The sequence below is a fragment of the Miniopterus schreibersii genome, assembly GCF_964146895.1.
Source record: "Miniopterus schreibersii genome assembly, chromosome: 4".
Classification (NCBI taxonomy): domain Eukaryota; kingdom Metazoa; phylum Chordata; class Mammalia; order Chiroptera; family Miniopteridae; genus Miniopterus; species Miniopterus schreibersii.
The window spans coordinates 19,068,696-19,083,060 of record NC_138105.1 but is presented as its reverse complement, the minus strand read 5'-3'; the positions used below and the strand labels follow the sequence as shown (position 1 = coordinate 19,083,060).

General features: G+C 55.2%; 1 protein-coding gene across 4 annotated transcripts in view; it reads left to right on the top strand.

Annotated features, from left to right (window-relative positions):
* Positions 1–11,687, top strand: part of CXXC5 (CXXC finger protein 5) — a 33,618-nt gene extending 21,931 nt beyond the window's left edge. For all 4 annotated transcript variants that reach the window (XM_081135873.1, XM_081135870.1, XM_081135871.1 and 1 more), the window contains exons 2-3: positions 8,084–9,161; positions 10,673–11,687. In XM_081135873.1, the coding sequence (XP_080991999.1) occupies positions 8,244–9,161; positions 10,673–10,717 (963 nt within the window). In that variant the 5' untranslated portion in view covers positions 8,084–8,243 and the 3' untranslated portion in view covers positions 10,718–11,687. The remainder of the gene's footprint in view (positions 1–8,083; positions 9,162–10,672) is intronic.
* Positions 11,688–14,365: the final 2,678 nt, after the last annotated feature.

The following is a 14,365-nucleotide window of genomic DNA, read 5'->3' as shown; positions in this document are numbered from 1 at the left end:
AGGCCCTGATACTACTCACAGTCCACACACACACACGCGCACACACACTTGTACACGTGGCAGAGATGTGTTGACACCCATAGGCCAGAAGAATCCACAAACATCCAGCCACCGTGTAAACCACTATACTCGACACACACTCACTCTTGGGCATATAGGAACATCACCGATGTAAATAGCACACAGTTCACTTTTACACGGGGAGGTCACACAAAGACCCACCTACATTGGTATGTAAGCTCCATGTATACATCAGTGCTGAAACCCACAGAGAGTGACATCTGAGACTACACATGCACCTGGGCACACCCACAGCACCCCAGACACACATGAATGCAGCATGTACAGGTGTCTGATACACCTCCCAGGCGGACACATGTAGCTATACTTGTCCATAGTGTTCCTCCTCCCGATACACATTCCAACCTGAGCTCACTCCCTGGGGTCTAGTGTTCCTTGAGCACAGTTAAACCACCCAAGGGGCTTTTTTCCCCAGAAATGCTGAAGCGAGCTTGAGACCTCCCCCTTGATGTGCTCTGTGTTTCCAGGAAGCCCCTGGACAGTGGAAAATGGCAGCTGACAGATGGCTGCCCTACCAACCTGGCCAGCCTCTATGTACACTACCCTGAGCCCAAGAGCACTGAGATGGAGTGAGATGGGGATTCCGGGTGGCTCGTGATGGACTTGGTGGCTGCTGGCAGAGGGCAGGCTCAGGGGGGTGGCCTCTCTGTCACTGTCTCTAGGTCCTTCTGCCTACCTCCATCTCCTGATTAGGGTGTGTAAGTGTTGGGAGGATGAGATGTGGGCAGACCCCAGGCCCCCGAGGGTCTCTGAGGTACCCCTGGCCATCCTCTCACTTCCTCCTCCAGCTGTGGACTGCTGTGGCTGCCCCTGAGAGGGGGAGGTAGCTGGAGGTTTAGCAGGGGCAGGGCCCCCACCCCCCAGGAAACTCAAAACCCTGGGCCAGCCGCGGGTGGCGGGTTGGGGCAGGCACAAAGAGGGCCTCTGTGCGGCCAGGCTGGGCTGCCCACAGGATTCTGGGGGAGGAGGCAGGAGCCGGTTTCCGTCCCATTCTGCTTCCTGCGGAGGCCGCCGGAATGCCCGGAGCTCTGGCCCAGCCTGGCCCGTCCGGCCCACCCGCAGCCCCTTCCCCTGTGTTTTCCTGGGCCTTAGGGTACAGCTGCAGACTTTTCTGCAACAGTGCCCTAACGTGTTTTGACCAGAGCCTGAGAGCCAGGACCCATGGGAAACTTAGACGGTTCCCCTAGACTGAAGCTGAACAGCCAAAATCCCTCCCTCCGTGTGCCTCAGAGCCTTTGGCTAGTGTTGGAGAGCCAGGCCCTGTAGTCACACAGACCTTGTTTCAAGCTCTGGCTCTGCCACTAATTGACCTTGTGACCTTAGGCAGGTGACTTTACTTCCCTGAGCCTCAGTTGCCTCATCTGTAAATGGGGATAATAATACTAGACTTATAAAAAGAATTCATTGAGAAAAAAATGCATGTAAAATGCTTAGTACCTGGCAGAGCATGAGCACTCAGTATTAGTGCCTGCCATCATCAAGTCATCTGGGAAGATGGAGGCAGATGGGGCCCCATGCTGCTCACCCCAATAAGCCTCATCATCTGGGCTTGGTCACAATCCTATGATCTGCCCCAAACCCTCTCTCTAGACCTCAGTTTCCCTAGTTGCAGGTCACATCAAAGGTGAATTTAGGCTCTCTGGGGCACTCCTAGGATTTGAAACAGGAAGGGAAAGGATGGAGGCACAAACCTAGACCTCAGGACTCCAGTCCCCTAGCCAGTTGTCACACACACCTCCAAGCCCCAAAAGGACAGATCCCCCCAATTCTTTGGCCCAAATATCTGAGCTAGCCTTCCCTGGCTTGCCCCATAGTGAGTCCCACCAGGAGGGAGGCCGTAAGTAAGTGTGGGCTCTGATCCCAGGTTGGTGTCGACTCAGACATCACCACTTTCCGAAACGTTAGCTAAGGTCCAGGAAGTTTTAAATGGGGAGAGCATTGCCCTATCCAGTTTTGCTCAGTGGTTGGAGCATCGGCCTGCAGACTGAAGGGTCCTGGGTTCAATTCGGGCCAAGGGCACGTACCTTGGTTGCAGGCTTGCCTCCGGGGGTGTGAGCGGGAGGCAACCAATCAATGTGTCTCTCTCACATCTCTCTCTCTCTCTCTCTCTTTGTCTCTCTCTCTCTCTCTCTTCCTCTCTGAAAAAGCAATGGAAAAATATGAACAGTGTTTGGCACATAGGAAGGCCTTCACACATGTTGTCTCTTATCTTCACGGCCCTGTGTTACAGATGAGGAAACTGGCTTAGCTATATGCCAAGGTCACACTGAAATGGAAGGGCCCTGCTCATCCTTTGACTTTCCCAGAGAAGGAACCTGGCTGTTGAGGAAGGCCTTGTCTTTATCAGAGGTGTCCTAGGTTCTTTATCTCACTCCCTAGAGCCCCAAGTCAGGGAATACCTCCTGCCTGGGCCTCAGTTTTCCTATCCATGAAATGGACTGATCCCCTTTTCTAGCTATTTTGGGGAGTTCTGTAAGGGAGAACAGCCATGTTTCAGTCCCTAGACAAGGGTGTTGTGCCTGCCTTGGAAGGAGGAGTGTAAGAGAGTCAGAGGGTATGGAGTCCAGGAAACATGATTGTAGCCCCCCATTCTATCCTTGGCAGTCAATTTACAGGTAGTAGTCTTGGGGAGACTCTAGTGGTATTCAGGGTATGTCCCACCCCAGGCCATCTGCTGGGTGCTAGCAGTGGTCCATGTGTCCTTGTATGTGTGTCCATCCGTAGCTGGATATGTGCTCTGTGTTCTCCGGCCAGGTCTGCACTTCTCCTAGCCTCCAAGACCAGTGTCCCATGTGCATCTCCTTGGGCCTGAGTGGGGCTTTTGTTCCCTCTGGAAACTCCCCAGGCTGAATCATGGAAATCAGAGATGGGAACCCCCCCACACACACACTCCCAATTGCTCAGCTCAGTTCAACCACCGTAGCCTGTGGTCTGTGCTGCCTGCCACCACTGGCCAGCCTTCCATCAGTCTGTCCATCTCACCTCCCTTGGAGGCTAAGGAGACCAGCCCACCAAGGTGGGTGGAGGAGTGTAAGGGAGCGGAGCAGGGATGTCAGGAGTGAGCATGGAACTGTGAGGGAAGGGTGTGATGAGCCAGGGTGTGCAAGTCTGCAAAGCTGGCCTGCCCAGGCTATGGCAGGTCTGGCTCCCCCGCACTAGTGCCTGAGGGTCCTGAAGGCCCCACTGAAATGCAGCCTCCTCCAGGAGGCGTATTACCTTAGCCGGAGGGATGGCTAGGAGGCTGTTCCAGCCAGCAAAGAAGTAAGGACCTTGTTCACATTCTGCCTTTGGTAGTGGTAATGGTACAACTTTGTAAATTTACTAAAAGTATTGAATTATTCAGCCACTTATAAATGGCTGCATTTTATTGTATGTTAACTATATCAGTAAATCAGTAAAAAAAAAAAAATTTAAAAAAAATTCTGTCTTTTGTCTCAAGGCCCTGCACTGTTAAGACCCTGCCAACCTCACAGCCACACCTCGCACCCACTTCTCCATTTCTTAGGAACCCTTTCAGGCTTGTGTCCCCCTGGTAACCTCTCCTTATCCTTAACTCACAGGCTAGTGGCCCCTTCCTCCAAGAAGGCCCTTCATTCCATCCCCATTCGGTTCCTCTTCCTGCTCTAGTTTCACATTGGGTGGCCCAGCTCCCTGCACTTCTCCACAAGGTCTGTTAGTAGCACAGGCTATGGGGCTGCTCTTGGGCAGGTTGTGAGGCTATGTGAAACTGAACATCTAGAACATCCCACTGGGCCACCTGTGTGCCAGAGAGCCCACCCTTCAGGTTCTTTGTCTTATGATCCTCTATCCCCACCACCTGTCTCTGTTCTTCCCCATGTCCCCCTGCTTGCCCCCCATGGAGACAGTACCATCCCACCCTATAGTGCCGCAGTGCCTCACCCCCTGCTGTCTGGCTTGAGAGGCTGAAGACAGAGCCCTTCTGGGGGTGAATGCTGGCTCCTCTGGGGCTGAGGATGGGATGAAGGCATGGCTACCACTTCTGGTGACCTCATTGTCAGCTGGCATTATGATGTCACTGGCCCAGCTTCTGGGTTCCTGCCTGGGTATTTCCAAGCCCCCCAGGTGGGGGTACTCCCCTGGGGTCTGTGACAGCTCGCCCCCTGACCACGTAAAGGTGACAGGCACGGTAACAACTCTGGGGGGTTGGAGGCAGTCTCAGGGTAGATGGGTCACCTTGCTCTGGGCTACTCCGTCAGTTACCCAGGTGAGGAAAGGCGTTCACCAGAGCAGGGGGTCAGCTAACGCTTGAGCTCTGGGTTCAAGTTCTGCCCCAAACAGCACCAGTTGTTTGACCTTGTCCTGACAGCTCGAACCTCTCTGAGTCTTCATTTCCTCATCTCTAAAATTGGTTAATAGTTCCTATTTCCCAGGTTTGGGGGAGGAGTCAAGGCGGGAGAGAATATGAAGCGTGAGAGCACGGGGCCTGGGACACAGTAGGTGCTCAATAAATGCTGGCTGATAGGGTTAGTTAGTTAAGGGAGCCTGAGTGTCATTTGGGGCAGAGTCCACGCCTTCTGGGGCTGACCACAGTCTGGGGTAGAGGCAGGGGGTGGCCCCAGCTTTGGCTCTCCCTCTCTTAGCCCAACCGGTAAACTTGAACCTACAAAAAGTTGGGCCCCATGGCCTTCCCTGAGACCTTGGGCCAGAGTGGGCTGGGACCCTAAGGAGGTGGGTCTCATCTGGTCTCCCCCAAGACTCTCCCTCTGCCTTCCTCTCCTGTGGGTATGTCCTGTTGCTTTCTCTTGGTCCCTAGGTCCCTGAGTCTGGGATTCTCTCCTCAGGGGCTCTGTTTCCATGTCTCTTGGACCCGGGTTGGTGCCCTAGGTCCCTCTGAGTCTTGCCCCCCAGACTCTGCTTCCCATGATGCTGTGTCCTCTAGCCTTGACCCTTTGCCCTGTCCTCTCCAAGTCCCCCTTTCTCTGACCCACCCCTCGGGTTCTCTGTCTCATGATCCTCTATCCCCACCACCTGTCTCTGTTCTTCTTCCCCCATGTCCCCCTTTGCCCCCCAGTTCTGTAAGACTGGTTCCCCCCCCAGCCCCCGCTCCCTGGGCTCTGTCCCGCCCGTCAGCCCCTGGTCCCAGCTCTCGGCCGGCCCGGCTCCTGCATGGACAAAGGGGTCCTTTGTGGGCTGACCGCGCCTGGCGGGGCGGCGGGGCGCTGGCTCCACATTGCTGATGAAACGGAGCCCTTTGTTGTCCCTCCTCAGGCGCAGTATTTCTTTTTGGGGGCTGGATGCGTTCCTGGCAGGGCCGATGATGGATGCGCCCGCCGCCGCCCGCCTGCCCGCCAGCTTTCCCTCCCGCTCATTCCCGCTCCGCTTCAACGCAGCCCCAGCTCCTCCCCTGCTGCCTTGGCACTGCCAGGCCCTTCCTGGCCTGGGAAGGGTTGCTGTGTGCCCTGCAGTAGAAGGCTGGGGCCTGGGAGACCGTCTTCTCTTATGAGTAGGGTGAACGGGTTCTGTGGTCAGGGGTCCACTGGGACCAGGGCATCAGCTTTTTCCAGGGTCTGAAGAAGAAGATGAGCCACGTATAGGGATAGATTTGGAACATCTCAGAGACCAGGACTTGGGGACTAAGTGTTGATATCTGCCCACTCTGGGGTTTGAGGACAGTTACCTGCATTCCAGCCACCCTTGTGTACCCCCCACATTTAATTTGTGTGGCTAAGAAACCAGTCTTCTGCCCGAAGCACCTGTTCAATGACATATCACGTTCTCTGGTTCTGAGCTCAGCATGTCCCAGGATCTGAGGGGCTGGGAGAGGGTAATCCCTGAGGATGGACAGAAAAATGGAAGATTCAAAGAGAGGGCCACAGATGAACAGAACATGAGGTTTGGTCCCCACCACAAGAGACTCAGGATGGAGACAAAGCAGGGAGGTTCAGCCAGAGCACCAGCCCTGAACGCAGGCCGTGCTGTGTCGGAGGGAGCTGACTTCTAATTGACCTGCCAGCCCCGCACGCAGAGCCAGATCCTGGAGCTGGGAGGAGGGAGGGGGGAGTAGAGCAAGAGCAGAGTTAATGCCGCTATCGATTTCTGCCACCAGCCAGCAGGCCGCAGAGGCGGGGGACGCACACAGGGGCTAGGGCACAGACTGCTCCCCTCCCCAGCTCTCCAACCCGCGGGCGCCTGCCTTCTCCTGTCTGGGGCTGCTAGGAATGTAGTGCAGGGCTGGGTAGTTGAGCTGAATTGGGCAGGGGCTGGGTAAGTTGACTTGGGGTGATGATCTCTGGGCCTGATCTCACTGGCCCTAGTCCCCAACACCTAGCCAGGGTCACTGGTGCCTGGAGGGATACTGATCTCTGAGGGGAGAGGCTGAAGAGCTAGCCTGGGCTTGGCCCTTAGGAGGTAGGGTGGAGCAAAGCTATCCTTGGGGATATATGACCCTCTTCGTCTTACTACAACTCTGACGTCTGTGACATCTGAAGCCCAGTCTGGACAGGCCCTCTTGGGTTTGTCCTGGTGGAATCTGCCAGCTTGCCCAGCTCTTCCTCACCATTCATCTACTTTCACTAGAAAGGAACCTAGGTGGGCTGGTGCCCACGGGGGCAGGGCAAGAGTGCCCGGCTTTCTGCTGATCCCTGCTGGAGATAGTGTTTCCCTTTCCTACCCTTGCTCCTCTTTTGTTACCACTCCTTAGCAGTCTTGGGGCAGGGGCCTTGCCTGCTCTGGGCCTTAATTTCCCTCTCTATGTGTGCAGAGGGTTGGACTAGATGACCTCCTGGGACAGGCTGAGTCCTATGACTGGGAGATGGTGGGGTTGCCTGGGGACAAAGATGCAGTGTGTGCCGCCCCCAAGCCCAGGGTGGGGCAGGCCCAGCCAGATGTGTGCCTCCCCCTTGATCCACCAGCTGCTCAGGCTGGGCCCTGTCCTCCCGCCTCTTTCCTGGGGTTGCTGGGCCAAGGCAAGCAGACAGGGAAGGAATGCTAGAGAGCCAGCGCTGATGAGGAAACTGCCACTCCGCTCCATCTGGAACAGTTCCTCCCAGAGCTCCTGGCCAAGGAGCCTGGCTGCTCATGTGCCTTAGTCTTGAGGCCTGAGCAGAACAGGCTCTGTCCTGGGAAGGGTCACACCTACTCTCAGTTCCAACTTGTACCAGCCAGAGGTCCCTCCTGCCCACAGCCCAGGTCGATCTGGGAGCCAGACTGGAACTCAGCAGTGAGGCCTAAGTAGAGACAAGAGTGGGGTCTGAGGTTTGAGAGTGAGAAGGAAGTGTGCCACTGTGTGCACAAGCGTGTCCCCCATTCTTGCAGGCGACAGCTTGTCCTCTGGCATAGTATCCTGCCTGTCCTGTAGCAGGAGGATACATGCTCCTTGAAATAAGGTTTCTGAGCTCTGTTTTGCAAACTGTTAGACAAAAGGAAGCTGTTTCCTTTACCTGCAGGACTTGCCAGAGCCTTGAGATAATTGGTGTGTGATAGGAATATCAAATAAGAATCCAGGGGCAGCTTCCCACACTTTTTGGTCTACACCCTCTGTTGGTCTACCCTTCAGAGGCTCTTCCGACTCCTCTTCTCCGTAGTTGGGTCAGGGAAGGAAGATTAGGAAGCAGAAGGTGACTTTATTACCCCCCCCCCCCCAAGCTTAATAAGCATCTCCAGCTCTCTCCTTTCAGCCTAGGAAGGACTGCCTGCCTCCATCAGGTCTCCCAGATCCTAGCAAGGTAGTTCTGGCTGTGGAGAGCGGGCTGAGCCACTTGATAGATTCATGGGCTGGTCAATTCTCTTAAATCTTGTGTTCCTCATTTATAAAATAGGGTCTTACATAGTCACTACTTTGTAGGGTTCTTGTGAGTCTTAACTGAGATAGCACAAATTTAGAAAATCCTAATGGGGGTGATGGTGGCTGGGGGGCTGGCACTTATTAAATACCTAGTCAGGCTTGTGGTTGTTATAATGGCAATATAGTTGTTGTTGGTGGTGGTGGTGGTGGTAAAGATGTTTACTGCTGCCCTGATCCTGTATCCTCTTGTCCTGACAGAGTGAAGACACTTCCACGTGGACACCTGACCATGTGCCTGCCCTGAGCATCGAGGCCCACCAGGCATCTCTGTTGTGGGCAGCAGGGCTCAGCACTTGTCTGAGGACCCCCTGTAGTTGGCAGGCTCCCCCGGCAGTGGGGTCTGGGCCTCGGCCCCACCATGTCGAGCCTCAGCAGTGGCTCCCAGGACACCGGCGGCAGTAGCAGTAGCAACAACACCAATGGCAGCAGCGGCAGTGGCCCAAAGGCAGGAGTGGCCGACAAGAGTGCAGCGGTGGCCACTGCTGCACCGTCCTCAGTGGCGGATGATGCACCACCCCCGGAACGTCGGAACAAAAGCGGCATCATCAGTGAACCCCTCAACAAGAGCCTGCGCCGCTCCCGCCCTCTCTCCCACTATTCTTCCTTTGGGGGCAGCGGGGGCAGTGGCGGTGGCAGCATGATGAGCGGGGAGTCTGCTGAAAAGGCTGCTGCGGCTGCAGCCGCTGCCTCCCTGTTAGCCAACGGGCACGACCTGGCCGCAGCCATGGCTGTGGACAAAAGCAACCCTACCTCAAAGCACAAAAGTGGTGCTGTGGCCAGCCTGCTGAGCAAGGCCGAGCGGGCCACGGAGCTGGCAGCTGAAGGACAGCTGACTCTGCAGCAGTTTGCGCAGTCCACGGAGATGCTGAAGCGCGTGGTGCAGGAGCACCTACCGCTGATGAGCGAGGCGAGCGCGGGCCTCCCTGACATGGAGGCCGTGGCAGGTGCTGAAGCCCTCAATGGCCAGTCCGACTTCCCCTACCTGGGCGCCTTCCCCATCAATCCAGGCCTCTTCATCATGACCCCAGCAGGCGTGTTCCTGGCTGAGAGCGCGCTGCACATGGCGGGCCTGGCCGAGTACCCCATGCAGGGCGAGCTGGCCTCCGCCATCAGCTCAGGCAAGAAGAAGCGGAAACGCTGTGGCATGTGCCCGCCCTGCCGGCGGCGCATCAACTGTGAGCAGTGCAGCAGTTGTAGGAACCGAAAGACTGGCCATCAGATTTGCAAATTCAGAAAATGTGAGGAACTCAAAAAGAAGCCTTCCGCTGCTCTGGAGGTAACGGCGCCTTAGAGGGAGGTGTGTGGGCTCTTGTGTCTGTCTGGCAGTCCAAACCCACCCCCAGCCCCACCTTTCCTGCCTGGGTGAGGGTCTGGGGGATGCCCAGCCAGTCCCTGGGCTCTGGGGTTCTAGACCAGCCTTTGAGACACCAGTTCACTGCCCCCCAAATCAGAGCCACATCCTGACATCCTATTAGGTTGTAGTTTGCAAGGCAAGCATCAAACTGCAGGCAGGGGCTTAGCATTCCTAGCCAGGCCCCCAGCATTCTGAACACCCTCCTGGAGTTCTGGGTCAGTTTTTGAGATTTCCATACACATCCCAAGCTTCCGAATTTCAGACATGTCCTAAAGCTTCCCGTCTGTGACCTAAGATTCTGGGACTCTCCCCTGTCCCATTTGACAGGGTTCTGTCCTGTGGACCCTGTGGCTTTGAAAGGTAACCCTTTCACTTGTCCCTTCAGAGCCTAGCCTTTCCCCCCAAGGCCACTCAAGGATAGAGCAGCTCCAGTGCTGACAGCCCTGCTCTGAGGCCTGGAAAAATCCTGGGTCTAGGCACCTTGCTGACATATTTGGGGTGCCTTGAGGCCCCAAGATCAGTCTGGTTGTAAAGCTAATGGCCAGGGATCCAATGGGCCTTGAGCTAGGGGATGAGCCTGGGGTGTGGCCAAGGCCTGTCCACTATGGGATTGACTTAAAGAAGGCCAAATGGTTCCCATTGCTTTCTCTCCACCTAATGGCTGGGCCTGTCCCCGTGCCCGCCCCGCCCCCCCCCCCCAGCTGTGGCAGCCTAGCTATGGTGCCAGGCCTGGGTACAAAAGCATCTTTTCTGCCTACTGTCCCTGCCCTGTCCCCACCCCTTTACAAGTGGGCTTGATGCAAATGTCCAGAATGGTAGGAAAACAATAACAGCATCTCAATGTGGCTCCCCACCCCCTGAGCCCCCAACCTCATATATCTGCTCTCCTGCCCAGAGAACACACCTATATGCACTCTCGTCTATTGTAGACACACACACACGCGCACACACCCCTGCCCAGTGCACACAGACACAGCCTCTTAGTAAACACAGCAAGTATCCATCCTTCCTTTCTACCACAGCTCCAAACACGCTACGCACTGTAGCAGAGCTCAAGGCGGACATCCATATATGTGTCCAGTGCACACGCTTACACGCTCATTTGACAGAAACGAGCACACAGCTCCCAGGTGCACCACAGCCGCCTGGCGCTTGTGGCCTTTGGACCAGGGGAAGGGGTGCTTCTGTCTGGAAGGAAGCTTCCTGGGCACAGTGGCTCAGGAGGCCTCAGGGTGCTCCAGGCCCTTCAGCGACCCCATGGGTCAAGGCTCCTTCTCTGGCCTGGCCAAGATGGCAGGAACTCCACAGGGTGGCTGCCTTTACTCTATGCCCATCCCTCCACCATGAGGCCGTCCACGGGGAACATCTTTGCACCAGACCCAGCCGGACCCTGACTGAACTCTCTCCTTGTTTTTGTCTCCCGCCCCCGCCAGAAGGTGATGCTTCCGACGGGAGCTGCCTTCCGGTGGTTTCAGTGACGGCGGCGGGAACCCAAAGCTGCCCTCTCCGTGCAATGTCACTGCTCGTGTGGTCTCCGGCAAGGGATTCGGGCGAAGACAAACGGATGCACCCATCTTTAGAACCAAAAATATTCTCTCACAGATTTCATTCCTGTTTTTATATATATATTTTTTGTTGTCGTTTTAACATCTCCACGTCCCTAGTATAAAAAGAAAAGAAAAAAATTTTAACTGCTTTTTCGGAAGAACAACAAAAAAAGAGGTAAAGACGAATCTATAAAGTACCGAGACTTCCTGGGCAAAGAATGGACAATCAGTTTCCTTCCTGTGTCGATGTCGATGTTGTCTGTGCAGGAGATGCAGTTTTGTGTAGAGAATGTAAATTTCTGTAACCTTTTGAAATCTAGTTACTAATAAGCACTACTGTAATTTAGCACAGTTTAACTCCACCCTCATTTAAACTTCCTTTGATTCTTTCTGACCATGAAATAGTGCATAGTTTGCCTGGAGAACCCACTCACGTTTATAAAGAGAATGTTGATGGCGCCGTGTTGAAGCCCCTCTGTGTCCATCCATGTGGGCAGAGCTGCCTTGAGGCGCTCACAGAGGGGGAGGGAGCAGACTCCCCCAGGCCCAGGCCCACAGTCCCCACAATGGGATCCCCTACCCCAACAATGATTTTGCAAAAATGAAAGTTCTGTTTATTCGTTGAGACCTGGGGAGCCCATGTTTCGATAGTTCTGATCATGATCATGGCTACTTCCCTTAGAGAAAATAAGTCCTTTTTTCCCCCGGCCTGGCTGATGGCGGCAGAAGAAAGGGCTTCTTTGCGTGGTCCCCTGCCAGTGGGGGTGGGTGCACAGGGGGTCCCCCTCGGCCTGGGCCCCCGTGCCCATGGCCAGCTTCCTGCTGATGAACATGCTGTTTGTATTGTTTTAGGAAACCAGGCTGTTTTGTGAATAAAACGAATGCATGTTTGTGTCACGAAGCACTGCTGGCTTTTTGCTCTCCAGTTTTTGGGGCTGTTGCTGGGCAGGGATTGTCTGGGGCCACCTTTGGAAGGAAGAATCACCCAGGGACATTTAGAGTGGGGGATCTCTTGGGAAGTGAGGCCCTCTGGATCCACAAGGGGGACAAGCAGGAACAGCCAGCCTGGATGACAGAGAATAGAAATGCTATTAACCTGACAGTGGCTATACTAGAGCACCTCGCTTGCCTGATTGTCCCCCTACCTCAGAACCTGAACCTCCAGGGACCTTCATTCACCTGGGGCCACCTTCTCTATTTACCTAAAGTCAACAGCACCTGATCAGTGCAAAGCAGCCAGCAGTCCTGGGGGTGGGGCCTGAGCTGCCTGTTCAGGTTCTTATCTCTTCTTACTTGCAGGGATCTAGTGCTCTCCCAACCACTGATGTGAGTCCCCAGGGAGCAGTTTTAGCCCAGGTTTATGGGGACCTGGCTGTAACCAGCACACATATAGGGACCCCTCTTTAGGCCTGAGGGCTATTGGACTGTGGCCTAGGGCAACCCTGGCTTTGTCTCTTGTGACCCCACCCACAGCAAGTTTGTTGGCACAAGGTTTACTGGGACCTGAGGCCAGATGACTGGGGAAATCACCCACAGGGCCACACGGTGCAGGCCAGGGCAGCCCGAATAGGAAGGGGTGCTGCTGTATACCCCCCACGCCCCTGCATATCACAGAGGCCGGCCTGCAGCATAAGGCATATTATCCACCTGACAGGGAGGCATGCTTCCCACCCAGCTGCTTTGAGCCTGGCTGAGACAGAGGCTAGACTTGAGGAAGCACTTCCTGAAGATGTCCGGCCTGGCTTTAGGTGGGCGAGGGCTTTTGGGATGACGAAAGGGGCAACTTATGAAGCTGAGTGGGCAGAGAGATGGGGAAGATGGGACTTCTCTGTCATTGTTTCTGGGAGGGTAAAAAGCTGCCATGTTGGGTGGGGGTTCTGACCCTCAACCCCTTCCCGCGTGTCACAAGCTCCTTTCCAGCACCAGGAGCTCAGCAGCCTGGCCTGGCACAGCAGGGGCAGGGGGAGGAGGTGGGAGGCAGCTTTCAACTCCATCTCTGCCTGGGAAAAATTCCCTTTCATGTGGCTGCCTGTGATCTCTCCAGGCGGCTCTGCCGAAGGGGGCGTCCAGCGGGGAGTTGGGGGAGGTGTTGCAGCGGGGCACCCTCACCCCCTGCACAAGGCAAACTGCAGCACCTCAGAACCTCAATGGGGTGGAGAGGATCCTCTTGGGGGGGGGAGCATGCCAGCAGGGGGCACCCAGGCAGGAGTCCCCTGCCTGCCCCCACCTGGCTGCTGGCAACACAAAAGCTGCAGATGGCCTCGGCCAGCCCTTAGGTGTGGGGTGGACTGGCTCCAGTGCCAGCCCCAAGGGGGGGGGGTGTGTGCCATGACTCAGCCAGTCTGTACCTTGTAATGTGCCAACTTACAGCCCAGCACTCTCCACCCCCCCCCATACAGAGAAGCCTTAAACTTGAAGGCCCTCACCTCTTCCAACTTCAGCCTCTTGCACTCTGCCTTGTGGAAATGGTAAGTCGACCCCCCTGGAGGAGGCCCAGGCAGGGGTGGGAATAGCTGTGAGGCTGAACACGTGATGAAACCTCAGTTATTTCACCTGGGAAACGGGGACAATAATGGTCTCTCCCGTAAAGTTGCCTTCGGATGAAATGAGATCACTTTAGGGAAGGGCCTGGCTCATCTTAAGCACTTGGTCAATGGCAGCTGGTATTGCTATTTTATTTTTGTTTATTTTTAAATATGTTTTTATTGACTTTAGAGAGGGAGAGGGAGAGAGAAACATTAATGTGAGAGAGAAACAGCTATCCATTCCCTCTTGTATGTACCCCGACCAAGGACTGAACCTGAAACCTGGGCAGGTGCCCTGACTGGGAATCAAACTGGTAACCTTAAGGTAACAGGGACAACATTCAACTGAGCCACACTGGCCAGGGCTGGTGTTGCTATTTTAAAACTAGTCACCTAAATCTCACCAAGATGGCCCCTACCTTCCACTCAGGATGTGTGGCTTCCCTAAAAACCTAGCCATCCCACCTCCCACTTGCCACCCCTTCCCCCACGCAAGCCCGGGCCCTGTCTCTCTCTGCCTGCTTCTATGGCTCACTGTCTCTGAAGCTTCCTCCTGATGGTGTCTGTTGGTCTCTAACTCTTCTGTGTCTCTGAGTCTCCATATCTCTCATGTCTCTACATCTCTGTATCTTTTACCTCTCTGTCTGTCTGTTGCAGGCTCATCCCTGCTTCTCTCCTGTCTGACAGAGAAGTCCTTAGAAGCAGCTCCCCTGTGCCCAGTTCCCCTCCCTGGGAGGTGCGCTCAGCTCCACTCTGCTACAGTTGGGAGCCAGACCTCCTAGGGACCCAGGAACCGTCACCTGGGTGGTGGGGAGTGGTATGATAGGTTGGAGGTGCACATGGGACTAGAGACAAACCCAGCCTCCGTGCAGCTGAGAGAGAGAGAGAGAGAGAGAGAGAGAGAGAGAGAGAGATGCTTCAAGGTCCTGACAACCATGTGAGGCCTTGTGCAGCAATGTGGCTATGTGTGACACTGAGTATGACACTGAAAATGGGTCGTGTGGTAGACTATGATGTGAGACCTCTTGTGGCTGTGGGTTAGTATATGATGTCA